Source organism: Bubalus bubalis, chromosome 1, assembly GCF_019923935.1.
Source record: "Bubalus bubalis isolate 160015118507 breed Murrah chromosome 1, NDDB_SH_1, whole genome shotgun sequence".
NCBI lineage: Eukaryota > Metazoa > Chordata > Mammalia > Artiodactyla > Bovidae > Bubalus > Bubalus bubalis.
In genome coordinates this window covers 193,871,553-193,898,596 of record NC_059157.1, presented here as the reverse complement: position 1 = coordinate 193,898,596, position 27,044 = coordinate 193,871,553, and the positions used below count along the sequence as shown (strand labels likewise).

Below are 27,044 nucleotides of genomic sequence, written 5' to 3'. Positions count from 1 at the left end.
GGCCATGGGATTTCATACACAAGAAATACTGGAGTGGGTTGTCATTTCCTCCTCCAAGGGGATCTTCCTGATCCAGGGATCCAGCTTGTGTCCTCTGTGTCTCCTGCATCAGCAGGCAGATTCTTAACCATTGAGCCACCAGGGAAGCCGTCTATTTCAGTAATTTGTGTCAAAGGTTGTTAGTACTTTGGCATCTGCATACTGTCATCATTTGCTCCCATTTTGAGTATATTAAAATGTGTTTGAGGGCATGAGCTGCTCCGGAGGAGACCCCTGTGTTTCCATGTCCTTCCAGCCCTGCTGTGCTCACAGGCTCACAGATGCTTGTCACTGAGCATAACAGGACATCTCTTAAGCATAACAGGAGACGCAGTTCTACTTTTTTTCCATGTTTGCAGCCCAGGTGTGATGACATCCCACTGTTTCCATGCTTTGTGGTTTTCAAAAAGAAATCAGGGGTTTCTAAAGTCTTAGCCTGGTGCCTCAGCCAGAGAAGCAAAGTCAGATGTCTTCCTTTCGCTGGACTTACTCACTCCCCTGCTGACCGTTCATGGTCTGGTCTCAGGGCTGTAAGTACCATCTCCACGATAATGGTTCCCAAATGAGTGTGTGCATGCTAAGTCACGCTAAGTCGCTTCAGTCGTGCCCAACTCTTTGAGACCCCAAGGACCGTAGCCCACCAAGCCATCCATGAGATTCTCTAGGCAAGAATACTGCAGTGGGAGGGAGGTGGGAGGGGGGTTCAGGATGGGGGACGCATGTACATCCATGGCTGATTCATGTCAATGTATGGCAAAACCCACTACAATATTGTAAAGTAATTAGCCTCCAATTAAAATAAATTAATTAAAAAAAAAAGAATACTGGAGTGGGTTCCCATTTCCTTCTCCAAGGGACCTTCCCAACCCCTGGATCGAACCCCTGTCTCTTAAATCTCCTCAATGGCAGGTGGGTTCTTTACCACTAACTCCACCTGGGAAGCCTGACAGCCATGTGAATCCTTTTAAAATACAAGTCAGACTGTAACATCCCTCTGCTTAGAAGGCCTCAGAATTGCTGCTACTTTTATTCAGTATAAAAATCCGGAATCCAGACCTACAAAGCCCTAACCCTGCTTTCTCCATGCCCCCCACCTGCACCCTGCAGCTCACATGCCTTCCCCCCTCCCCTGCAAAACGCACTTAGCACCTTGGTCACTTTGTTCTTCCTCTGACCATTCTGCGCCTTTGGCCTTCCTGTCTCCACTGCCTGAGCTCTCCTCTTTCAGACACCTTCTCAGCAAACTCTCTCACTGCCCTTCTGCAGTCTATCAGAGGTCTGATCAGCAGGGTCTTGTTTGACCTTTCAGCACAAAAACAACACCCCGTCCCTGTCCCTTTCTTTCCCCATCACTCTTATTTTAACCATGTTGACAATCTATGTATTTACCTGTAAATTTGCACACCACCCCCTCACTGCCATGCCCACCCCTCTCCCCCAATAGGATTGCTTCCTCGGGAGCAAGGAGAGAGCATTTTCACTGTAACAACCCATCTAGAGCTTGGATGAGGGCCTGGCACGTAGTCCGCATTCGCTGAACTAGATGTATCCAGGCCGATGTGACCCAAGGAGCTTAAGGAGCTTGCCCCTTGGGAAAAGTTGTTCCAGGCAGTCCACGATGGGCGGCCCCATTTGCATCCCCAGCTGGTCTTTAGCCTAAGCTCAGACTCTAGGGTGAGCCAGAAAACACATTCTATGGAAAAGCAAGCTGCTTTTTACATAGGCATGTCATGGGCTCCAGCTGTCTGTCCACGTAGGTCCTAACTTAGCGGACCCTCATAGCAACCCTATGAATGAGGCAGCAGTTACCCCCATTTGATAGCTGATGACCCTGAGGCTCAGAGAGGTTAAGTAGTTGCCCAGGATTCTTGGCTGGAAATATCGGAGACAAGAAAAACCGACCATTTGTTCTAACAGTGTCTTTTCTCACTGCAGGCATATTTCTTTGGAGTCTGATTTATGTTCAACATTTTCGCAAATTTTCCATGATTTCTACTCCGTAATTCTCATGTGTATTTGTTTCAATATAAAAATACTATCTTAACCTATCTCTGGGCTTACTCAGTGTTTTGCTTCTTGGAGTAACTCGAATGCACTCGTGAGGATGCACCCTGTCATTCTGTGTTTTTGTGAACCCCCTGATGGGCACGAGCCTTGGGGTGTTCTTGACAGATTGTGAGAAGCAGGGGCCCTACAGAAAGTAATTATTCCTGTCGACTTAAAAGAATAGTCACAACCTGGAAGTGGAGAGTTATGTTTTATTTGGTGAGAATTTTTAGGTCTTCAAATCCAGGACACAGCATCTCAAAGTGGCCCGAGAGAACTGTTCCGAGGAAGCGAAGGGGGGAGAAATCAGGTTATACAGAAGTTTGCAACAAGGGCCAGGTAGTCTGAACATCAAAAGATAGTTAACTCATTTTCACTATATTGATTCTTCCAATCCATGAACATGGTATATTTCTCCATCTATTAGTGTCCTCTTTGATTTCTTTCACCAGGGTTTTATAGTTTTCTATATATAGGTCTTTAGTTTCTTTAGGTAGATATATTCCTAAGTATTTTATTCTTTGCGTTGCAATGGTGAATGGAATTGTTTCCTTAATTTCTCTTTCTGTTTTCTCATTATTAGTGTATAGGAATGCAAGGGATTTCTGTGTGTTGATTTTATATCCTGCAACTTTACTATAGTCATTGATTAGTTCTAGTAATTTTCTGGTGGAGTCTTTAGGGTTTTCTATGTAGAGGATCATGTCATCTGCAAATACTGAGAGTTTTACTTCTTCTTTTCCAATTTGGATTCCTTTTATTTCTTTTTCTGCTCTGATTGCTGTGGCCAAAACTTCGAAAACTATGTTGAATAGTAATGGTGAAAGTGGGCACCCTTGTCTTGTTCCTGACTTTAGAGGAAATGCTTTCAATTTTTCACCATTGAGGATAATGTTTGCTGTGGGTTTGTCATATATAGCTTTTATTATGTTGAGGTATGTTCCTTCTATTCCTGCTTTCTGGAGAGTTTTGATCATAAATGGATGTTGAATTTTGTCAAAGGCTTTCTCTGCATCTATTGAGATAATCATATGGTTTTTATTGTTCAATTTGTTAATGTGGTGTATTACATTGATTGATTTGTGGATATTGAAGAATCCTTGCATCCCTGGGATAAAGCCCACTTGTTCATGGTGTATAGATGGAGAAATATACCATGTTCATGGATTGGAAGAATCAATATAGTGAAAATGAGTATACTACCCAAAGCAATTTATAGATTCAATGCAATCCCTATCAAGCTACCAACAGCATTCTTCACAGAGCTAGAACAAATAATTTCACAATTTGTATGGAAAAACAAAAAACCTTGAATAGCCAAAGCGATCTTGAGAAAGAAGAATGAAACTGGAGGAATCAACCTACCTGACTTCAGGCTCTACTACAAAGCCACAGTTATCAAGACAGTATGGTACTGGCACAAAGACAGAAATATAGATCAATGGAACAAAATAGAAAGCCCAGAGATAAATCCACGCACATATGGACACCTTATCTTTGACAAAGAAGGCAAGAATATACAATGGATTAAAGACAATCTCTTTAACAAGTGGTGCTGGGAAATCTGGTCAACCACTTATAAAAGAATGAAACTAGAACACTTTCTAACACCATACACAAAAATAAACTCAAAATGGATTAAAGATCTAAACGTAAGACCAGAAACTCTAAAACTCCTAGAGGAGAACATAGGCAAAACACTCTCTGACATACATCACAGCAGGATCCTCTATGACCCACCTCCCAGAATATTGGAAATAAAAGCAAAAATAAACAAATGGGACCTAATTAAAATTAAAAGCTTCTGCACATCAAAGGAAACTATTAGCAAGGTGAAAAGACAGCCTTCAGAATGGGAGAGAATAATAGCAAAGGAAACAACTGACAAACAACTAATCTCGAGAATATACAAGCAACTCCTACAGCTCAACTCCAGAAAAATAAATGACCCAATCAAAAAATGGGCCAAAGAACTAAATAGACATTTCTCCAAAGAAGACATACAGATGGCTAACAAACACATGAAAAGATGCTCAATATCACTCATTATCAGAGAAATGCAAATCAAAACCACTATGAGGTACCATTTCACACCAGTCAGAATGGCTGCGATCCAAAAGTCTACAAGTAATAAATGCTGGAGAGGGTGTGGTGAAAAGGGAACCCTCTTACACTGTTGGTGGGAATGCAAACTAGTACAGCCACTATGGAGAACAGTGTGGAGATTCCTTAAAACACTGGAAATAGAACTGCCTTATGATCCAGCAATCCCACTGCTGGGCATACACACTGAGGAAACCAGAAGGGAAAGAGACACGTGTACCCCAATGTTCATCGCAGCGCTGTTTATAATAGCCAGGACTTGGAAGCAACCTAGATGTCCATCAGCAGATGAATGGATAAGAAAGCAGTGGTACATATACACAATGGAGTATTACTCAGCCATTAAAAAGAATACATTTGAATCAGTTCTAATGAGGTGGATGAAACTGGAGCCTATTATACAGAGTGAAGTAAGCCAGAAAGAAAAACACCAATACAGTATACTAACACATATATTTGGAATTTAGAAAGATGGTAACAATAACCTTGTGTACGAGACAGCAAAAGAGACACTGATGTATAGAACAGTCTTATGGACTCTGTTGGAGAGGGAGAGGGTGGGAAGATTTGGGAGAATGGCATTGAAACATGTATAATATCATGTATGAAATGAGTTGCCAGTCCAGGTTCAATGCACGATACTGGATGCTTGGGGCTGGTGCACTGGGACGACCCAGAGGGATGGTATGGGGAGGGAGGAGGGAGGAGGGTTCAGGATGGGGAACACATGTGTACCTGTGGCGGATTCATTTTGATATTTGGCAAAACTAATACAATTTTGTAAAGTTTAAAAATAAAATAAAAATAAAATAAGAATAGTGGACATATAAAAGTAAATAGTCAAGTTAATAGTAATTTAGCTATTGATATTATAGTAACTAGCAGCAATGTTCACTGAACACATCTTTAATTGTTCCAGATATGTAGCAATAATATGTACAGGATATTCAATATTTTTTCTAGGGCCAAGATTTAGAAAAGCTGTTTATTCTCTTTGAAACAAGAAGTTGGAAGCAGTGTGAAATGATGTATCTCAAAAATTCCTTACTGTATCTTGCATCGAACCTGGGGAGGGAGGTGGGAGGGGGGTTCAGGATTGGGAACATGTGTACACCTGTGGCGGATCCATGTTGATGTATGGCAAAATCAATACCATATTGTAAAGTAATTAGCCTCTAATTAAAATAAATAAATTAAAAAAAAAAAGATAGTTAAGGAAAACCAGGTATCTCGAGTTAAGGAATGTAGGGCTTTTCTGTGTATGGGAAGGTGCACACGTCTGGGCTCACTGAGATCATTCCTTTCATATGCATCTCAGCTATCCGGGCCCAGCGTCCTGCAGTTTGATTTCTCACATCCTCAGTTCTGCTCACTGGAGGGAGTGGTGGCAGCCTGACGGCTACTGGTTCATAGGTGTTGTTTTGCCCCGGGCGCCCTCCAGGCTCAGAAATTCACATATGGAAGGCTGAAATCACTGATGACTGTGGCATCCTTGTTTATTCCTATGGCAGGAAATACTCCATTTCTCACTTCTAAGGTAATGTCCAGAAATGAATGAAATATTAGAAAAGTTTATTTAAAAAAATCTTCAAATTGAGGTACAGTTGATGCTGAGTTGTATGAACTATTATATATAAACAGCTTGGCTAATACCCCCTTATCAGTCATTCCACTTGCAAATATTTCCCCCCATTTGGTAGGCTGTCTTTTTGGCTTTGTCAGTAGTTTCCTTTGCTGTGTGCAAAAGCTTTTTATTAGGGCAAAGTGAAATGAAAGTCACTCAGTCGTGTCTGACTCTGCGACCCCATGGACTATATAGTCCATGGAATTCTCCAGGCCAGAATACTGGAGTGGGTAGCCGCTCGCTTCTCCAGGGGATCTTCCCAACCAGGGGTTGAACCCAGGTCTCCCACATTGTGGGCAGGTTCTTTACCAGCTGAGCCACAAGGGAAGCCCAAGAACACTGGAGTGGGTAGCCTGTTCCTTCTCCAGCGGATCTTCCCAACCCAGGAATCAAACCGGGTCTCCTGCATTACCAGCTGAGCTATCAGGGAAGCCCGATATTAGGTCAGAAGGGTAATTTAAAGACTCAACCAGGAGGATCCCCTGGAGGAGGAAACAGCAACCCACTCCAGTATTCTTGCTGGAGAACCCCCACGGACAGAGTAGCCTGGTGGGCTATGGTCCATAGGATCTCAAAAAGTTGGACACAGCATACATAAGTGACTTAGCATACATAATGATCTCAACAACTTTAACTTTTTATCTGTCTAAATAAAGTAAAAGTGTCTCCTTTTTGTAGAAATCAGCTGAGCCTGTGAACAGGTCATTTAATTAGAGATAAAAGCACATTAGGGATTCAAGTTTGACTGTAAACATTTCTACAAAGATAGGAAAGTGCTTGCAAATCTCAAACAATGGGATGAAGAGGAATTACTACACATTTCCCTCCATATCCAGTACTGGTCAGCGGACCCAGATTCTGGATAATCTTAGATGCAGTTACCACAGGGTTGTTTAGCAGGTGACTTCACAGGAAATTACCAGTATAGAGAGGGTGTAGATAGCATTTTCCCTCCAGGGCATTGTGAGAAGGCTTCTCTTCCCAGAGGCTTTCGGCCATCTTCCTGTTCCCTCCCTTGGTTGTAGTTCCAAGAAGCACCACGTGTCTTAATAGTGCCATGGTTCTGAGATGAGACAATAGCTGTAGGTTTCATTACTTGAGAGCATTTATTTGATGTGGGTACCAGGCTTCCCCAGGTGGCGCTAGTGGTAAAGAATCCATCTGCCAACGCAGGAGACGTAAGAGACTGGGGTTTGGTCCCTTGGTCAAGAAGATCCCGTGGAGGAGGGCATGGCATCCCACTCCAGTATTAGTGCCTGGAGAGTCCCATGGACAGAGGATCTTGGCAGGCTGCAGTCCATAGGGTCACAAAGAATCAGACACGACTGAAGCGGCCTGGCACTCACATACCAGGCATGCTAGCTCTGTGACTCTGAATGAGTAACTTCAGCTTCTCCATCTACAAGTGGGGTTGCATTAAGATCAATACCGTTCCCCATTGTGGAGCCGTGTCCTGAGGATTGAATGAGATCACCAGCAGGGGCTCACCTGGGCTGATGGAATGAAACCAGTTGCAGATGAGGCTCCTCGACGGGAATCCCAGGAAAGTGGCACTGTTGCAGGTCTGTCGAAAACAGAGGAATGGCAGTGATTTCCTGTGGCTCCACCCAGTCCTCTGCCCTAAAACAACCAGCTGTTTGTCAGCAGGTGGCAGCTGGTCCCAGAGCAAGCTTCGTCTTCCTGCCGTGACCAAAAAAAAAAAGAAAAAAAGGCTGCCGGCCCCCAGGGATTAGCGCTGGGCACCGGTGGAGTGGCCGCCCGGTGATTTAACCAGGGTCCTTTCACAGGTTTCACTCTTGGCACCTGGCTAATGGGATGGGGATTTAGGGACCCGGCAAGGAGACTGCCTTTTCCTGCTCCGCGCAGCACAGTCCTGCGTGCCTCGGCCACAGGCAGCCTGGGTGTCAAGCCGCACACTCCTCCCCTTCCACGGCTGTGCCGTGCCTTCCTGGACACTGCTGTTATTTTGCCGCTTTTCCTCTGAGGTGGTGGGGGAGTCACTGTGGAAACCTGCTCCATCCATTCCAAGTGGCCCTTTCTAAGCGATGTGAGAACACCCATTCTAACCTGGCGTTTTTCTTTTCTTTTTGCATCCTTTTCCCCCTCTTTCCTTTTTTCTCTTCCCTTTGCAAAGATGTTTTTTTCTTCAGGGGGGAGTGCTCCCCACAAGGTTTCTGAGGCCACGGAAACTGAATCCTTGTGCTTCTCGCAAACAGGCCCTTGTGACACAGCCGCACTCCACATGGCCCCATAGCCCCCTGCCCATGTGGCCCCGTAGCCCCGTAGCCGCCCCCCCTGCCCTGCTCACGTGCCCCGAGAGGGCCCGCCTTCCAGGGTGCCCCAGTGGTGCTGGTCTGAGCCCCAGCCTGGCCGTTGGCGGTTTCCCCATCACTCTCTATTTCTCTCATACGGTGCAAACCCACCTAGAGTAGGTTACATTTAATGGGGTGAGAAAAATCCACACTGGAAGAGAAAAGTCACAGGTGAGGTCAGACTGCTTCCTCCTGGGAGGGCAAACGATCGTCTCCCCTCTGGCTCCCACAGCGAAAATTCTCCTACAAAAGAGCTCTTTTTATGTTTGATGTATTACTTTTAAAAAACAAATCCTTCATGTTTTTTTCATTTTTGGTTCATACCTCTTGGCCGACCCAGCAGGAATTTGGCAGCTGAAGGCGATGCTTCTCGCAAACGCTCAAAGCTGCCTCGCTGAGAGTCACTGGCTGCTGCGGGGGACTGGGTGCCTGGCCCGGAGGCGGGCTGGGGAGGGCTGGGCGTGCCATTCCAGTCTGCAAGAGTTAAAGGGCTTAGCAGTGTGGACACTGATAGTGTGGCCTGGGGGCTCCTTACACAGTTTTTGCTAGTTGCTGTATGTCTGAAATTTATTTATAATCGAGTGTTTTTAAGAGTTACCCAAGGCACAGCAAGGTATATATGGATTTTGTTTTGGACAAGCCCACACCTTGCTATTTTTTCCCAGTGTGAAATCTCTTCTACTATGATTCATGTTCCAGAAGATCTCCAAGAAGTTATATTTAACCCACTTTAAATATAAGCAAGCTCAAACAAAGGCACACCTTAATTTATTACTTCATTTTATTCTATTTACAAAGCACACTGTCCAACACCTAAATTCGTTGCTTTAAAAAAAAAAAAAAAAACCAGAAGCCAAGCCAGTGCCACTTCAACAGTTCTGCTGACTCCGTAACTGTTTTTAAATGGAGAGAACACCAGAATTACCATCTTGTGCTTCTGGAAACAAGCGTTCTGCAGGCTGAGAAATTGACGGCTTGCCAGAAGGGTTATACAGCATCGACTGACCCTCGTTCCAGTGCAGACAGCCCCCCTTGCTTGTCTGAGTCTTGACAGACCAGATTGGAACATTCCTGCTGCCTTCTGGATCTTTCTTTGTGGATGAGTAGAAACATAAGACTCAGAGAAAAGCAGCCAAACACGGACTATGTCATTGCGATTATTTTTGTCTTTACTCTGATTTTAGGAGCCAAGATGACATCATAGGGCCCTACTTCACAATTCCTTGAACTTCATTTTTCACCCACTAAATTAGCCACTAAAAAAACAAAACCCAAAACCCAAACAAAAACCCATGTTTTTCAATGTTATCCAAGATGGGCAAAGATATAATAAAACAGGTATGGATACTCTTAAATCTTGTTTTAAATCTTGGTGGACACGTAAATTGGAAAATCCTTTCAAAAAGCAATTTGGAAGTAGGCATCAGGAATCAAAGATCATATTCTTTGACCCAATAATCCTACTTCTAGTAATCTAGAAATAGTGAGGTATATGCGAAAATCCATCCTCTGGAAGATTTATAATCAAATAGGAATAGTACACAATCAGTAATTTAATTTATAATTAAATAAATAGTACACAATCACAGGGAATGTTATCCATCAACAGAAGGACTAACAATATAGAGAAATGGCCAGAGCAGTTAAAATAAATTATAGTTAGAAGATTAAAACCTTTGAAACGTACATGCGTGAAAGGACTAGAAAATATGGGAAAGTAATAATAGTTGTTAGGATAAATAATTAAAGCTTTCATTTCTGTTTTCCAAACTACCTATATACTATGATTACTTTCATAAATTAAAAATCCTGCATACCTCTAACCATTGTTAAGGGAAAATATTAATTTAACCGCCATGAATTTAGAATTTACGATTACTATCTGGACAGAGGTTAAATTGGAATTTCCTCTGTTGATGGGCACAGACAAAGTTATAGGCAAAATATTTAAATTACTTTCGCAGTTTAAGCCCATTTTTTTTTAGCATACTTTAGTTAACTGAATGCATTTGTAAGAAGTTGAACTGTATTAGAAGACTTTTTCCCCACCACACCAGACTACCGTTGTCTGACTCAACATTTTCATTCTCTTTTTGACAATTACTGGAGGAGGTGGTGTGTAAGTGTTTAAGAAGAAAAAGCAGGTCATGTCAGGTGGCGTGCATGGCTGTAGGAAATGGACTGTTTTGTTGCCCTTTTCTAATAGGACAATCGATGCATTCATTTGCTAACTGGAGGGACTCTCTCATACCCACTAGAACTTTCTTTTTCAAAGAATATACTCCTCACACCGCCGTGCAAAAACGACAAAATCCACTGCCAGCAAGAACTGCATCCGGCTGCACCCCAGTTTATAGGAAAAGGGGTGACTGCAATCAGAGCTCCCGCCCCTGCTCCAGAGTATCATGACTTCATCTTTACCAAAGACGTTATTCATCCTCGCTAAAAAATCCTCTGAGTTTTTATAACTTCAGGATACTTTTAATAACACACTCCTTTTCTATAATGACCTCTGACTGTAACCCAGTCCATAAACCTCTCTCCCAGACCCCGCCCTGAAGGCCTCCTCAGCCCCCCGTTACAGACAGGGTCTGCAGGGGGAACTTTCATCTTCCTCGTTGCCTTTTAATGCTTATCGTAAAAAGCGGTCTGAGAAGTTCCAGGCAGCTTCATTACATGGAGGCACACCAGCAATCTCCATTTCATTAGGATGCTAAGTTCAGCCCACTGCTCTTGGCTCGCTGAGGGTCATTCGCTGGAGCAGCGTGAGCAGCAGGTCCGAGGTTCTGTCGATACCATGATCCGCAGAAGAACCAACTCTGGTCCCGCATGCTCCGCTGCTTTGCTCTGCGCTATGCGTCCCAGCAGCACGTGGACCCAGGTCACTGGGCGTGGTGGGTCATCGTCCGAGGTGCCCTGCAGATTGGCCGGCTGTTTGTGTGTCCCTCGAGGTGCATTGTGCAGGCATTTAGGATGGTTGCAGAGGGGACGTGTGCACAGTACCGCTTCAGGAAGACCAAGTGCCATCCCTAGGAGATACCATGGTCTTATGGGGCGTGATGACCAAACAGCTCACTAGACAGAGTTGAGTGCATGCAACAGAACGGAAATAGAAAAACCTGTGACCAAACTCCAGGCAAGCTGAGCTATAACAGTCAAAGAAATATACGCCGGGCTGCTAGGATCCACCGGGAACCCTGACAACCCTCATAGTTAATGGGCACCATTAACTAGATAACTCTTGAGAGTCCCTTGGACAGCAAGGAGATCCAACTAGTCCATCCTAAAGGAAATCAGTCCTGAATATTCATTGGAAGGACTGATGTTGAAGCTGAAACTCCAGTACTTTGGCCACCTGATGATGGGAAGGACTGACTCATTTGAAAAGACCGTGATGCTGGGAAAGATTGAAGGCGGGAGGAGAAGGGGATGACAGAGGATGAGATGGTTGGATGGCATCACTGACTCGATGGACATGAATTTGAGTAAGCTCCGGGAATTGGTGATGGACAGGGAAGCCTGGTGGGCTGCAGTCCATGGGGTCGCAAAGAGCCGGACACGACTGAGTGACTGAACTGCACTAACTAGATAACAGCAGAAATGGTTTCTGGGCTTGTCTTCAGCACAGCCAGTCTTGGCCTTGATTGGCCTGGGGATGATAAGCACCAGCATTAGGCAGCTCTGGATGGCTTTATCAGGTGTTTCCAGGGTCTTTTCTCTTAATCTTCTTTACAGTCAGTGATGTAAGAAGGAGAGATCGGATGATTCCTCTTTTTCCAGAATGTCCTTATGAGAGAGCACCTTGGGTGGAGAATGCCTGTGTTAATCCAGAGCGCTCAAGTTGCCAGCTCTCCTTGAGGGCTCACTGCGGGGGAGTGGTCCATCTCTTATCCCAGGTGGTTAACTAAAGACTGCAGTGTGCTTGGTACTCTGCTCAGGGTGCCCATACAGGGTGACCCGTTCCTTCCTCCCAGGGCCCTGTGAAGAGATAAAGCCCAGTTTTATGCACAGGGACAGGGACTTGGCATAGACAGGTGACCCCAGGGATGCGCCCACCCCCTCCCCCAGCAAAAGCACCTACGTTGGGTTTTCTGTGATCCCCACTGTGGTAGAGGATCCCTGCTCCAGCAGCCCCTCAGGCTGGTCGAACCAAGTGCCCCCTGAATGGTGGTTGTGCTGGAGCTGGAATGGCCTGGCACTCTCTCAAAGGCAGACACTCCATTGCCAGTTTTCTGCTAAGATGAAAATGGTATTGGCTGAAAAGTATTGGCTGAAACTCTGATACTCTGGCCACCTGATGCAAAGAACTGACTCTTGGAGAAGACCCTGATGCTGGGAAAGACTGAGGACAGGAGGAGAGGGGGACGACAGAGGACGAAATGGTTGGATGGCATCACTGACTCAGCGGACATGAGTTTGAGTAAACGCTGGGAGTTGATGATGGACAGGGAGGCCTGACATGCTGCGGTCCATGGGGTCGCAAAGAGTCAGACACGACTGAGCGACTGATCTCACTGACAACGGTGCCCCGTCCCACCTGGCCCTGGGAGACGCCCTTAGAAGAGCATCCCGAGTTACATCAGGGCTTGGAGCGGAAGTGACAGTGCCCTAGTGCCCACCAACCAAGGCCAGCTTAGTTTCCACACGTGTTCACATCTTTAAATGCAATTTATGTGCCTTGTCCTCTGTCCCCCGACTCTACCCTTCAGGAAGTGAGCCATCTCCCCCTTACTCTTGATGCCTCTTGTTGTCCCTAGGACTTAGATGGCCCGCATGGCCTTGTGTTGCTGACTATCCTTACTGCCGAGGTCTTTTTCTCCCTGGTTTGATTAAACATTCAATGAGAACACACCATTATGTAATGTTTCGTTGCATATATCTTCCATATATCTAACATGGCATTTTAATTAATAGGAATCCAGTAACTGTATTTATTATTAAAAACTCCACCCTGTTGGACGTACTCTGTTATTGTTTCAGATGGTTCAGGATGCCTTTAAAAAAAGTTTTTTCAAAGGAAAAGGAAACAAAGAAAATGCATGGGAAAGATTTATGTATTTAGTTGGGGGAGGGGGAAATTAAACTCATAATAGTTTTTAAATTAAATTTCATACTCGTCCAAATCCTTTCCTTCTCCACCCCTTCCTCTGATATTCCCTCACTCATTAAAGCATAGGATTTTGATGGTATTCACAGGGAAGCTGATTTACTGGAATAAAGAAGTTCTTTAAGTTTTAAATTTTGGAACGCTCCCAGTGTGTCTGAACCCGGGTTTCAGATTTTACTGGCATTTTGTTGGCAGAGCAGTCTTTGGAGCCCGTCCTTATTTGAGCATGTTTCCTAACACCTTCAGCGGTATGGTACTATGTTTTTTAGATTTAAAAAAAAAAAAAAGGTTTAAATAGAAAAGCATATATAAACATATGCAGAAGATTGATTCTGAAATGTCCAGCAAAATAAAAGGACAGTGAAACTCAAAAGTTATCAAATGAGAAGCACTTTATTTTTAAAGCAAGGAAATTCTTTTTTCTTTTTTTTTTAATATCTAGTTTGAGTTGCACTGAGTCTTGATTGCTGGCTGTGGGCTTTCTCCGCTGCGATGAGCAGCAGCGCCTCTCGAGTTGCAGCGCGCGGCCTTCACCGCCGTGGCGTCTCTTGTGGGGCCCGGCTTCAGTAGCTGCTGCCCGTGGCCTCGGCAGCCGTGGCTCACGGGCTCAGTTCCCCCACGGCAGGCAGGATCCTCCCGAACCGGGGATCAAACCACTGTCCTCTGCATTGCCAGGCAGCTTGCTAACCACGGGACCACCAGGGAAGCCCGAGAAAGCGCTTCCTTTTTAAGAGGTAGAGGATGAAGACAAGGATACCAGGAGAGGAGTGTTTTCAGGACAAACCCTAGGAAGGCTGACGTTTCATCTGTGTGCCTTCTCCTCTCCACGCACAAGTGTCCTGATGACTTAGGGTTGAGAATACTATACCTCCACTGCCCTGGGCACGTGGTGGGGACGGGCAGTCACAAGGGCCACAGACGGAGTCCAGCTGAGGCGATGGGAAAGCTTGTGGAGGTGAGGTGGGGTGATAGGCTTTATGTGTGGAGGGTCTCCAGAGATGCTGCAGAGGGAATCCCTTGTCACCCCTGGGCCTGAAGGGACAAGGGATGAAATGGTATCTCCCAGAACCCTCTGGAGAATCTGTGCGAGTAGAGACTGAGTCCCAGCGCTGGGAAAGAGGGAGTGAGATACTCTGAGACCTAAAGCTAGTGTCCTACTCAATGAGACAGGAACAAGGGCAGTTCTAGTCAACAACCCGCACTTCTGTTTAACATCATCCTAGAAATGTTGGCCAATTCAGACGGACAAGAGTAGTCAATTAGAAGCATACAAACTGAGAAAGGGCTTCTCTGGTGGCTCAGTGGTAAAGAGTCTGCCTGCCAAAGCAGGAGCCGCTGGTTCGATCCCTAGGTCGGGAAGATCCCCTGGAGGAGAAGATGGCAAACCACTCTAGTATTCTTGCCTGGGGAAATCCCATGGACAGAGGAGCCTGGCAGGTTACAGTTCAGGGGTTGTAAAAGAGCCCAGTATGGCTTTATGAGAAAATAACAGCCACCAAAATGGAGAGAGAAGTAAAACTATCTCTTCTTGCAGCTGATATGATAGCATACCTGGGAAACCTTAGAGAATCAATGATAAAACTAAGAATTCAGTAAGGGAGCAGGCTATAAAATGTTCTACTAGCAAGGAGCCCAAGCAGAAACCAATCTCAGGGGTCAACAGAGTTGGCTAGAAAATGGGATTGGGGAGGCAGGGGGCTGGAAAATGACCATTTGAAGGAAAATCTGTTCTAGAATTGGACTCTGCACCAGGTTTGGTTCATGGGGGTGATATACCCAGCATATCATGGAGCAAAGCCCTGCATTAAAGAAAGAGGCCCCTTGTCCCATTGAGTGAAGAGTTAAGCTGGTGCTAAGCTTCCTGGTCGAGCAAGCTCTGGCACGCTGCTTGCTCTCTGCAGGGTGGGGTGCATGAGAGGCTCCAGAGAGAGGTCTGAGCATGAGAAGGGGAGAAGGGTGACATCTAGGGCAGCAGGGTGGTGAAAGGATCAGTGGTTTGGGGGCCAGCTGGCAGGGGCAGAGATTTCTTCCTTGTAATTACCCTTGAAATGGCAACCATCTTGGGGTGGAAAAACCAGTGCCCAGGAAGGGCCTTTAAATGGCAGGGTGGAGCCTCCCTTTCTAGAGGAAGAAATTCATTACCTTCACGTTGCTTTGTCTGCCCAGATGTTTCAGCAGCCACTTGGCTCTGCAGGCAAGGAAACTGCTTATTACAGTGCTTTATGTAAATTTAGTTAGGAAAGAATAGAATATTTGAGACTGAACATGTATAGAGCAGGGAAGAATACCTCTGCAGACACGCGCCGCAGACGTAATGGACTTTGGAGCAAGCGTGGTGGTATTTGGTTTTTAAATATTTAGGACGACACTATTTCCATTCTTAAAAAAGGACCCCATTTTGATTTTACTCTTGAGTATAAATTTTCATAACTTTTCAGAAAAAGTATACCTATGAACAGATATAAGCCTTTCCCTGCTCCTAGACAGGACAACTCAACACCCCAAAGATGTCAGTTCTGTCCAAGGGCACAGGTTCAGTCCCTGGTCAGGGAACTAAAATCCGATTCCGCATGGCCAAACACAACAAAATAATCACTGACAAAGTAGTGACTTTCTGTAAGGGAGCACGAGAAAGAAAAATATGCAATTATCTGTTCCTGTGTTCAGAAAGAATCACGAGAACAATTAACCGGAAACTAAGACTAGCTGAATTGTTAATTGTAGAAAGTTTGATGGGAAGACTTAAGTAGAAGGAATAAGTGGGAGGAAAGTGACACTTCTCAGAGTTTCCTTTTCTGTACAGTTTTAACTCTTGGGATCAAGTTAAAGAATAAAGAAACAGGAATGGCAGGGTGACCCTGTGATGGAACACAAAAGTGCAGTTCAACCTCACCTTGTTTCTGAAGACTAACATAGCTGCGCTCAGGTAAAAGAAAAAGAACAAAGCCTACGAACTTTAAAGCACAGTCGCTGACTCTATACCCTCAGGCTAAAGACAAGAAGACCTGGAGAAGCCTAGCTGGTGCGTCTGTTCTTCACGGGAGCACAGGTCAGCAATTCTGAAACCACTTTCTGAGTGTCAGAGTGTTGAGCAAATAAGTAAATATATTTGAGATAATGGGAGCCAGATTTCTCATTATTTGAGAAGGAAGTTACAAATACAGAAAGGGGGAGAAGAGGAACTTCCCTGGAGGCCCAGTGGTTAAGACTCCATGCTTTCAATGCAGGGGCTGCAGTTTCCATCCCTGGTTGGGGAACTAGGATCCCACCCGCTGCTCAGCGTGGCAAAACGAAATGAAATAAAATAATAAAGGAGAGTAAAATGGACCTGGTGCTGTTGGGTTGGAACTGAGAATTTTCAATTAATGTGTTGGGTTTTGTTTTTTTTTAATTCATGGGTTTTAAGATGGCTGGACAGATGGAAAAAAAGGAAGGAAACATATGCACTTTTTTGTTCTTTCCTAACACCCAGATTTGTTTTTTGAACACCATTCTCCTCTAAAAGGAACCATAGCTCCTTGGAGAAAAGGCCAGTTCCTGGGCTGGTCCTGGGAAAGTTCAGGATGGGTGTGGAACCTCTTCTTATTGCCAAAAAATAAGGAAGTGCTGAAAGATGACAGGGCCTTGTCAGCAGCAGACAGACATCAGCTTGAAGAAGCTTCTACTTGCCAAATCTGGGATAATAGGGGCATGAAAATAAACAATGATAGAAAAATCTACGGAATAAAGAAGACTCCCAAGTTCACACTGCTAGAAAGAAAGGAAGAAAGAAAAGCATGTGCGAGGAGAAGAAAAAGCTCTTCCTTATAGTAGCTTGCAACAAGTACACCTGGAGGAAATGATGGAGTCAGAGAAACCATTCTTTAGCAGCATCCAATAAATAACTGATGTGAGTAAAATCATCATCTACGGATGCTAAGACTAGTAGATTAAATTTCATGGGAAATGGGATATTCGTCTCCCCACAAGTACTTAATTAACTACAGTGGGAAACTGGCAGCTTGGCAGTGGAAACCCCCTAGCACACCTCACCTTACCCAAGTGGGCCAACGGTAACACACCAGGGGCCGGCAACACCAGGTGCTTCCTGACACAGGGCATTGAGAAGGTGGTGGTTGTTTAGTCGCTAAGATCCTGGTGCTGGAAGAGACTGAGGGCAAGAGGAGAAGGGGGCGACAGAGGACGAGATGGCATCATCGACCCAAGACGTGAATTTGAGCAAACTGCAGGAGATAGTGAAGGACAGGGGAGCCTGGAGTGCTGCAGTCCACGTGGTTGCAAAGAGTCGGACATGCCTGAGTGACTGAACGACAGCCACAATGATAGTAGATGCACCACGCTGACATAAGATGTTAATTATAGGGAAACCCGTTGGGGTGAGGTTGAGGGAGTATATGGAACCCTGTGCATTCTGCTCAGTCTTTCTTTCATTCTTTAGGGTCTTGTTGTTGTTGTTGTTTTGGTCACACTGTGTGGTGTGCAGGATCTTAGTTCCCCAACCAGGGATTCAACCGGTGTCCCCTGCGGTGGGAGCTCGGAGTCCTAACTACTGGACCACCAGGGAAGTCCCTGATTTTTTTTTTTTTTTAATAAACCTAAAGCCACTCAAAAAATAAAGTCTATTAATTAAAATAAATTCTAGATTGTGACACAAGCATTATAGGAAATTCAGATTTCTGTGTCAGTACAATTTCATCGAAACACAGCCAGGTGTATTTACATGTTGTGTATAGTTGCTTTTGTGCTTAGACAGAAGGGTTGAATAGTTGTCATGGAAACAGTATGGCTCACAAAAGACTATATGATATTTACTGTCTAGTCTTTACAGAAAAAAGTTTGCTGATCCCCGAGTTCGATAACAGTGTTGTACCAATGTTAAGTTCTTGATTTTGATCATTGTATGTTGATTAATGTTAAATCATACCCTTACTTTTTCGGAAAGATACACCGAAGAATATAGGGATAAAGAGACATTATGGCTGCAACTTACTCTCACATAGTTTGGAAAAAACAATTATGGACAGACTATGGAGTATCCTATGTGGTACAAAAGTCAACATTTGGGAAATCTGGGTGCTGGGTGAAGTTCAGTTCAGTTCAGTCACTCAGTCGTGTCTGACTCTCAGTGACCCCATGGACTGCAGCACACCAGGCTTCCCTGTCCATCACCATCTCCTGGAGTTTACCCAAACTCATGTCCATCGAGTCGGTGATGCTGGGTGAAGGGCAGGTAGGAGTTCTTCATACAGTATCCTCACAAGTTTTCTGTGAGTCTGGTTTTATTTCAAAGTAAAAGGTTGAAAGCAAAACGAAGAACAAAAGATCATGGGCCTTAGAACCAACCAGAACTTGAATCCCTGATTTGCTGGCTCCGTGGCCTCAGAGAAGTGGTTTCGCCTTTCCAAGACTGTGTCCTCATCTGACTTGTAAAGCGTAGATGAGATAATGCCTGTAAAGGGTGACTTGTAGTGCAGAAAATCAGCATTGATTCCAGGTGACCAAGCTGAAAGGTCTACAGTGCCTTCAGGAAAATGATTCCCAGATGTCTGCTTTCCTTATGGTCAAGATGAGTCAGTCCATCTTCTGAAATGGCAGCCGCGTTTCCAAACAAAAGGCCCTCTGCTGGGGTAAGTGAGCCATGATGATGGATCCAGTTGAAGATGATGGACTCTGATCAGCTTGAGAGGAGCGTTGAGAAGATGCTTGCTGGGATCTGGGGACTCCTAGTGGAGGGGTTAGGACATGGTCTGAGTTCCCATGTGTGGTGGCAATTTTATGCTGAGGATCTAGGATCAAGACTGCCTTGGAAGCTGGGCCTGAGAGGTTGTTGTTGTTTAGTCATGAAGTCATGTTCGACTCTTTTTGTTACTCCATGGACTATAGCCTGTCAGGCTCCTCTGTCCATGGACTCTTCCAGGCAAGAATACTGGAGTATATTGCCATTTCCTCCTCCAGGGGATCTTCTGCAACCAGGGATCAAACCTGCATCTCCTGCATTGCAGGCAGATTCTTTACCACTGAGCCATCAGGGATGCCCCCTGTGAATTCTATAACAGCATTGGTCTAAGGTTGCAGGTGAAATTGTTACTGTTGTTGCTGTTTAGTCGCTAAATCATGTCTCTCTCTTTTTGACCCCATGGACTGTAGCCTGCCAGGCTCCTCTGTCCATGGAGGTGATGCTCAGACATCTGGTATTTATGGAGCAATATCAGGGGCAAGAAACAATGGTTTGAGTTTATCTTGAGTAATACAGACCAAAGACAATAAATGCTTGATGGACTAGAAAGGTGCCTCAGTCTGAAAGCTGAGTCCACAGGACGCCTTCCCCATGAGCAGTTAAGTGATTTGGCAGTAGAGTAGATGCTGCTCTGTATGAGGTTGGAAAGGGAGAAGATGAGATGAAAACCTATGAGTGCCTGGGATGCTAGGAGATATGGAAGCCTACCAGAGCAGCTGACCCCAGACATCCTTCAACAGGAGGACAGGTGGGGCCTCTGCTTCTGGGGCGCACCCAGGGGAGGCGTGATGGTTCTACTCTTGGGCAGTCCACATTCCCACTTTGCCTCTAACTGAAATAAGTGCTCCCCCTGTTATATTATACACCAAACACGGCTAAGGGAAAATGATCTAGAGCTTACTTCTTTAACAGCATTCCAGAAAGGCAGATTGATGATGGGTAGCTTTAAATGTCAAACCCAGAAGATAACAGAAGAACTACAGTAGTAACACTGCTGTGCCTGTGTGTGTCACTGACCACAATTATTTGTAAGCAGTAACATACAAATGTGTTATCTCTAAAAGCAATAACCTAAAAACGTATTATCTTTAAAAAGTCAAATAGCTAGTTCAACCAACCGTTTATACCTTTGCTAAGTGAGTTCGGAGTCCCTCAAACTGGAAATGAAGATTTTTTGCAACCCAGCTGTTAAGTGTTAATCTAAACGCTTTTTAGCCAGGCTTCAGATCAGGTTAGTATGTGTGTGTAAGAGAGATGGGAGAGGGGGCGAGAGGTTCGGGGAAGAGACGTTACCTCTAGACTTTGTGAACGGTCCAAAAACAGACGTGTTCTACCCCTTCTTCTCCTCTCCTTCTCCTTGACCACCCTCCTTACCCCAAGAGGAGGAAATGCGAAGCCTTCCTCTGTGCTGGAAGTAAGAAGTTCTGGGATCTACAATCAAGAGAAAGTGATGCTTTAAGCACTGACGCTGTGACGGAGCATCTTGTGTATCTTCACGCTTCGTTCTTAGGGAGTCTGAGACCGCGCCAGGTGTTCCGTTTCCTAGGTGACTGAGAGATGGAGAGAGGAGGAGCCCGTCACTCCATGTTAGTTCATGTCAACACTGGGGTTCAAATCCGGACCTGTACCATTTCCTGGGTTACCTCTGCCGTGACATGTCTCAAGTTCCCCTGGAACTTTTCCTATCTTGCCAGGAGCAATAACCCCCTGGTCCCTGGATAACACTGTGCTCCTCTGGGACTGCTGGTCTCCGCTTGGCCCCCAAATGCCTAGCTCTCTGTTCTGAAGTCGCTGGTCCAGGGTCCAGCATCTTTCACCCTAGACCATCTCCCTGTGCATGTCAGAGCCCTATCACCCTCCTTGCTCCAGTATACATGTTCTTGGGAGCAGAAAACACTATTCATTTTCTTTCCAAAAGCGATACTGTGCATTCTTGAATAGAAGGCAACTTTTTAAAAAATTGATTGTACTTTTAGAGTGAAACTTTTTTAAAAAATCCTTAAATTTTAGCTTTTGAACTTTTTTTAAAAAACAGTGATGCTCAGATATAATGGTTGGTGTTCCCAATGCACTACATTTGAAAAACCATTTTTTTTTTTCCTGATGATGAAATGAATGCACTCCAAGTATAGAAATAGTGGAAAATTCGGACAAATATAATGAAACTAAAAACCACTTGGAATCTTAACTCCCAGAGATTACACAGAAGAGCACAATGAAGAAACTAAAACCATGATATAATTCTACATCCGCCTTCTGGAGGTAGCCAATGTTAATAGGTGTCCTGTATTTGTCTAAGAATGCACATAGGAATACATAGCTTACATAGGTGGGATCATATCATGATGTTGTTTTTAAGCCTTTTTTTTTTATTACCAACAAAATAAAAATGTCCATAACTGAATATCTACTTCATTTTAAGAGTTCAGGGACTTCCCTAGTGGTCCATTGGTTAAGATTCTGCTTTCACTGCGTAGGGCATGAGTTCCCTGGTTGGTGTAGCCAAAAATAAATAAGAAAGAAAGAAGATCCAAAATGAGCAATCCTTCCAATCATCAGAAAATATTTTGTATAAAATATTGTGTGTGTGTATGTGTGTGTGTCGTATTTTTAAGATGAAAAGTATAGAAGAATATACATTTCTAAGAAGGACTTCTTTGGATGACTTTTCTGCTTTGTACTTTCCTGTGTTTTTCCAGTAACTACACTCATAACTTGAAGTAACCACAGCTAATATTTTGGTATATTTCCTAATAATTTTTAGAAGTATATTTTAAAGCACCTGTGGAATCATGCTGCATGTAGGAATCTCCGCACTCTGTAAATCTTCTAATGGTGTTCAGCGGACATTTGCCTGTATCACTGATGGCTTTATGATATTTTTTCATGTTGGGGATACTATGTTTTTTTTTCTTTCCTCTATTGTGGACTGTTTGTACTATTTATGATTTTTTTCACTGTGCAATGCTGTGATGAAATAGCTGTGTCCCTTAATTATTGTTTCCCTGTCTGAATACTCCTTAGAATTCAATCTTAGGGATATAGTCACTGGGTGAGAAGGTATAAAGATTTTAAGGGTCCCATTGCATATGAATAGACTGGTTTTAAGAATTTCTGCTCTTTAGTTACAAATTAAATAAGGTCTTATTCATTGGTTGTAGTAAAATGGATGCTACAGGTGACTGTTATCTTATTTTTAAAGCAGGTCTTTTAGTCCTATTCTTTGACATATTTACAAATATTATGAATGTGTGCTAAGTCATTTCAGTTGTGTCTGACTCTTTGAGACCCAGTGGATAGTAGCCCTCCAGGCTCCTCTGTCCATGGGATTCTCCAGGCAAGAATACTGGAGTGGGTTGCCAACAAATATTATATCTAAACATAAAAATCATGCTTCTTTCCCCCAAATTTTTCAAAAATACTTTTCAAATTAAATGCAAGCAGTCATCAATGGATAAAGAAGTTGTGGTGTGTGTATATATATGTAATGGAATGTCACTCAGCCATAAAAAGAAACGAATTTGAGTCACTTCTAGTGAGGTGGAATGAGAAAAACAAATGTTGTATATTAACACACATATATGGAATCTGGAAAAATGGTACTGATGAACCTATTTGCAAGGCAGGAATACAGTGGGGAAAGGAGAGGGTGGGATGAACTGAGAACGTAGCACTGATATATATACATTACCATATGTAAGATAGATAGCTAACGGGAAGTTGCGTGTAATACAGGGAGCTCAACCTGGTGCCCGGTGACAACCTAGAGGGGTGGGATGAGGTGGGAGGTGGGAGGGAGGTTCAAGAGGGAGGGGACAGGTGTGTACCTGTGGCTGATTCATGTTGTACGGCAGAAACCAACACAAACTGTAAAGCAATTATCCTCTAATTAAAAATAAAATAATTTTTAAAAAAAACAGGTAAGCAGTCACCTTAAAGAAAGTTTAAAAAATAAAATCATCCTAATATAGCCACAATTATTCTTTTGTCAAATCTCCCTCCCTCACTTTTCTGTGAATTTTACATAGTTGGGGTAAAAGTGTATGTAGGTTTCATATCCTGTTTTTTAAAATTGAAAATTTATTGCAAGCATTTTTCTGTGTTGTTATGTAATCTTCATAATTATCATTTATGATGACTGCAGATTATTCCACCGACCTCATTTCCCTAGTGAACTCTTACGTTTTTTCCAAATTTTCACTTTTATAGCACTGTGGTGAGTATGGACTATGTCTTTAGGTTTGAATCCTCAAAGTGGATTGATTGGACTCTGAATATAAACTTCTGTTCACTCTAAACTTTCACTAGCTTATACTGGTCTGTCTTCTAGGTTAGTTTTAAATATTGAAACTTATTCCCACAGCCACGTGACATTCAGGGTGTTCTGGTTGGCAGAGCATGCAGTGGGAACTGCCCACGTGACATTCAGGGGGTTCTGGTTGGCAGAGCATGCAGTGGGAACTGCGATGTCCTTAGTAACAAGGTGTCCCCGGCCCTGTCCTGTTTGCCAGGTGAGCCTTGGGGCTCTGCGTATTTCAGCCCGAAGCTGCTGTTGTTTAGTCGCTAAGTCGTGTCTGACTCTCTAGTGACCCCGTGGAGGATAACCCACCGGGCTCCTCTGCCCATGGGACCTCCTAGGCAAGCATACTGGAGTAGATTGCCATTTCCTTCTCCCGGGGATCTTCCCGCCCCGGGGACCAAACCTGCGTCTTCTGAATTGGCAGGAGGATTCTTTACCACTGAGCTAGAAGGGAAGTGTACCAAAACAGAGCAGTCTCCTCCCGTGTCCTGGTGGTACCCAGTGCCTGCCCCTGGCTGCTGATCACAGGAACCGTTTACTAAACAGTCTTTTCCAACAAAGAAAAAAACCACAGAGGTGGGGAGGTGTTGTTATGTAACCTGCTCCCCGCCTTCCCCCCCTTTTTCTATTTCCTTTTGTCAGAACGACATCAGCTTGGGTTAGAAATGCATTTAGGGTGTCTCCTTTCTGCTAAAGCAACCTAGCGACTCCACCTTCGGAGATGCAAATTTTCCATTTTGCCAAAGTTCATAAATGCTTCTTTGTGGACCGTGAGCCGTGTGGTTCTGCCCCCAGAGCTATCTCAGATCACACAAATAAACCTAGCCGTCTTCACCTGGCTCAAACTAAGCATTCCCCATTCCCCCACCCGCCCCATTCATTGTTTCCCTCCTCGCAGAATTTCCTCTTGGCCTTCAGTTTCACAAGCTCAGTCTTCTCATCAATATGCCCTGTGCACTGTTGCCAAGCCTCCAGCAGTTTAGTGCGTATGTTCCCTTCATCATTTTTCTTTGTTCTGGAAGCCTGTGTTTGGTTTCTGAACCTTCCCACCTCCCCACGCCTAATTCCACCATCACCGTGGCTGGCTCTAGACGTGACTGTCTACCATCTACCTGTTTATTTACAGAACATCCAAGATGGAAAGAGCCTTTGCAATCTACTCACACGTGCAAAATCACCCCCCCATCCCCTTTGCATAGAAAACTTCGTTAGGTGTTGCCCCCCTACCCCAGAGACCAGCAGCCTTCGGAGCCCAGGCGAAGGTGGCTGGGTCTCTGCTGAGCCAGAGAAGACAATGTTATCTCTCCGCGTGGACAAAGCTTCCTTCTTCGGATTTTCCACGCAAGAAAAGGACGCTTTATTCTTGGAGCCCAGCAGTGTATAAGCAGAGCCGATCTCAATGGGTCATTCATGGTGTCCAAGAGAAATACCTCTGGAGCTGTATTTCATGTGAGATGGAAGTGGGCTTGGCACCCAGACAAGGGGGCTGCCTGCTCTCTGGCATGCCCTGTGCCTGTCGGCCCGGCCCGGCCCTTGCCCCAGGTGGCCAGGCTCTTCTTAGCCAGCCAAGGGCTCCCCCTCACCGCGCCTGGACACTACGAGGCTCTGCCCGCCAGGGTCACAGAGAGGCGCTCTGGGTGTTTTGGCCTTTAAGTGTTCTACTTCTCTCACTGTGTCTAATGCTCCACTCCGTTCCCCGAGCCAGACAGAGGAGGAAGTGCTTTCTGAGCGTGGTCCCTCTTCTCAGCGCAGGGATGCTCTGGAACCCACCCTCGGAACAGAGTACCACCTCGCTGTCACCTCCGCCCTTGCTACTCCCCTCACGCCCAGAAAGTATTTCAGAGACATCCTGGCGGCTGCACTGATGGGTCTGATTTTTTACTTTGTTTAACAAGTCCTACTGAGAGCTAGGGGGCTTCCCAGGTGGCACTAGTGGAAAAGAACCCGCCTGCCAGTGCAAGAGACGACAGGTTCGATCCCTGGGTTGGGAAGATCTCCTAGAGAAGGGCGCGGCAACCCACTCCAGGATTCTTGCCTGGAGAATCCCAGGGACAGAGGAGCCTGGCGGGCTACAGTCCATGGGGTCGCAAAGAGGCAGACACGACTGAAGCGACTTAGCACGCAACGAGAGCTCTGCCTGCTCATTTCCTGGGAATGCAGAGGAAAACATTCCCAGTGTGAGTTAAATAGGTAGAATGGAGCTGGGAGGAAATTCTCAGAGTGAGGGTCTCCCCCCCACCCCCGCTTCCCTTTTCTTGGGGGGGAAAAAAAAGTTTATGTTGACTCTTTTGCTGGAGATGCAGTGCACATTTCTACCCTTCCCCCAAAGGGAAGTTTGTATTCTTTTAAATAAAAACCATTTTAAAAGCAGAACTCAAGCCTAAAAGGATCCAAGGTTCTCCTGAGTTCTCAGAAGGTGTAGGTTTATTTACTACAGTTAAAACATAATTAGTTCTCGGGGGATAGTGTGTCTTTTAAACGGCTTTATTGCCACCATATTAGTTTTCTGAATAATCAGAAACTTCTGTTATGATTATGCTCCAGTGTGCAGACAGAAACACGCCCTAAGTAGAAACAAATGTCAGGAATTGCTAGTTGTCACTCGCAGAAGGGGACACCACCGGGGGAAGGAGGAATTTGATAGGATATTCTGAAGAAATATAACCTAACAATGTCTTGGATAAACTGAATGATAGCTTGGGCAGGTACACATGCCCCACCCCCGAGTCCACCTTTTTTTCCTTATTAAATGGTGTTTCCTGCATCCCTTTCCCATCATTCTCACTCCAGAAGCTGGGAATGGGCTCAGTATCCCTTGACACCCGGAAGACGGCCCTTCCTTACTGACACTTTGGCGAATGGAAGCAAGCAGCGTCCCCCACCTTGAGCTGGAGGCTCCCACGTCCTGTCCCAGTTCTGGCTCACCGGTCTTTCCCATCGTTTGCAGGTTGATGTTTGAGATGCCGCAGGAAATGGGTTTAATAGCCATCGCAGTCCGCCAGACGCAGGGCAAAGGTCAGTCATCTTTTGTTACTGTTTCTGTTGTTTTTGTTTTCTAAAATCTGTGACTCTCTCGTGGCCAGAGAGCCAATTGATTGCATGTGCTGATCATCGAGATGACTCAAGTCAGAAGTTGTTTGTTTTCACATTGCCCTAAAATGGAGGAAGAGGAAGGGAAATTGATTAGAAGACTGAACTTCAGTAGAATTCAAGTGTACCCTCAAACCAAGATGTTTATTAAATCACTTGACAACTGCCTGTGATTGTTTTAACGTTCTTTTACCTACATCTTGTAAATTCCTCTTCCTGACACATTGCTGTTCGTGTCACAAACGCGTTGCCGTTTGTGAATAATAACTATGTTAGAGAGACATTTATTTTCCCGAAGGTTCTCTGGGAGGTGCCTTCCGTGTCTAGACCGAGTGTCACATGTCTTTCATCTGCCAGCCCCCACCCTGGCTGGCACTACAGTTTGCGTGGAGTGGGCCCTCGATCAGTGGGCAGTGCCTATTCACAGAGAGCCCACCAAGGAGCACAGGGCTGTCCAGAGCTTCCACCTGCTGCTGACCTTCAGAGGCAGGAGCCCACATCCTCCCAGAATCCACTTGGGGTCCAGCTGCAAGCAGATTATTCCTGCTCAGGGGTCATACGTGGGCCACTGTCCCCTGCCCCTCCCCACCCCCAGCAGGTACCAGGCAGACCCCCAACTTTTAACTCTCAGAGGCTCTTATACCTTGTCCAGAAGAAGCAATGAAATGAGAAATGCACTGTTTCCA

The 27,044-nt window shown here is 44.9% G+C and overlaps 1 protein-coding gene across 4 annotated transcripts in view; it reads left to right on the top strand.

Annotated features, from left to right (window-relative positions):
* HLCS (holocarboxylase synthetase) overlaps window positions 1-27,044 on the top strand; it is a 215,374-nt gene that overhangs the window by 181,230 nt on the left and 7,100 nt on the right. For all 4 annotated transcript variants that reach the window (XM_025293769.3, XM_025293775.3, XM_025293760.3 and 1 more), the window contains exon 7: window positions 26,216-26,283. In XM_025293769.3, the coding sequence (XP_025149554.3) occupies window positions 26,216-26,283 (68 nt within the window). The remainder of the gene's footprint in view (window positions 1-26,215; window positions 26,284-27,044) is intronic.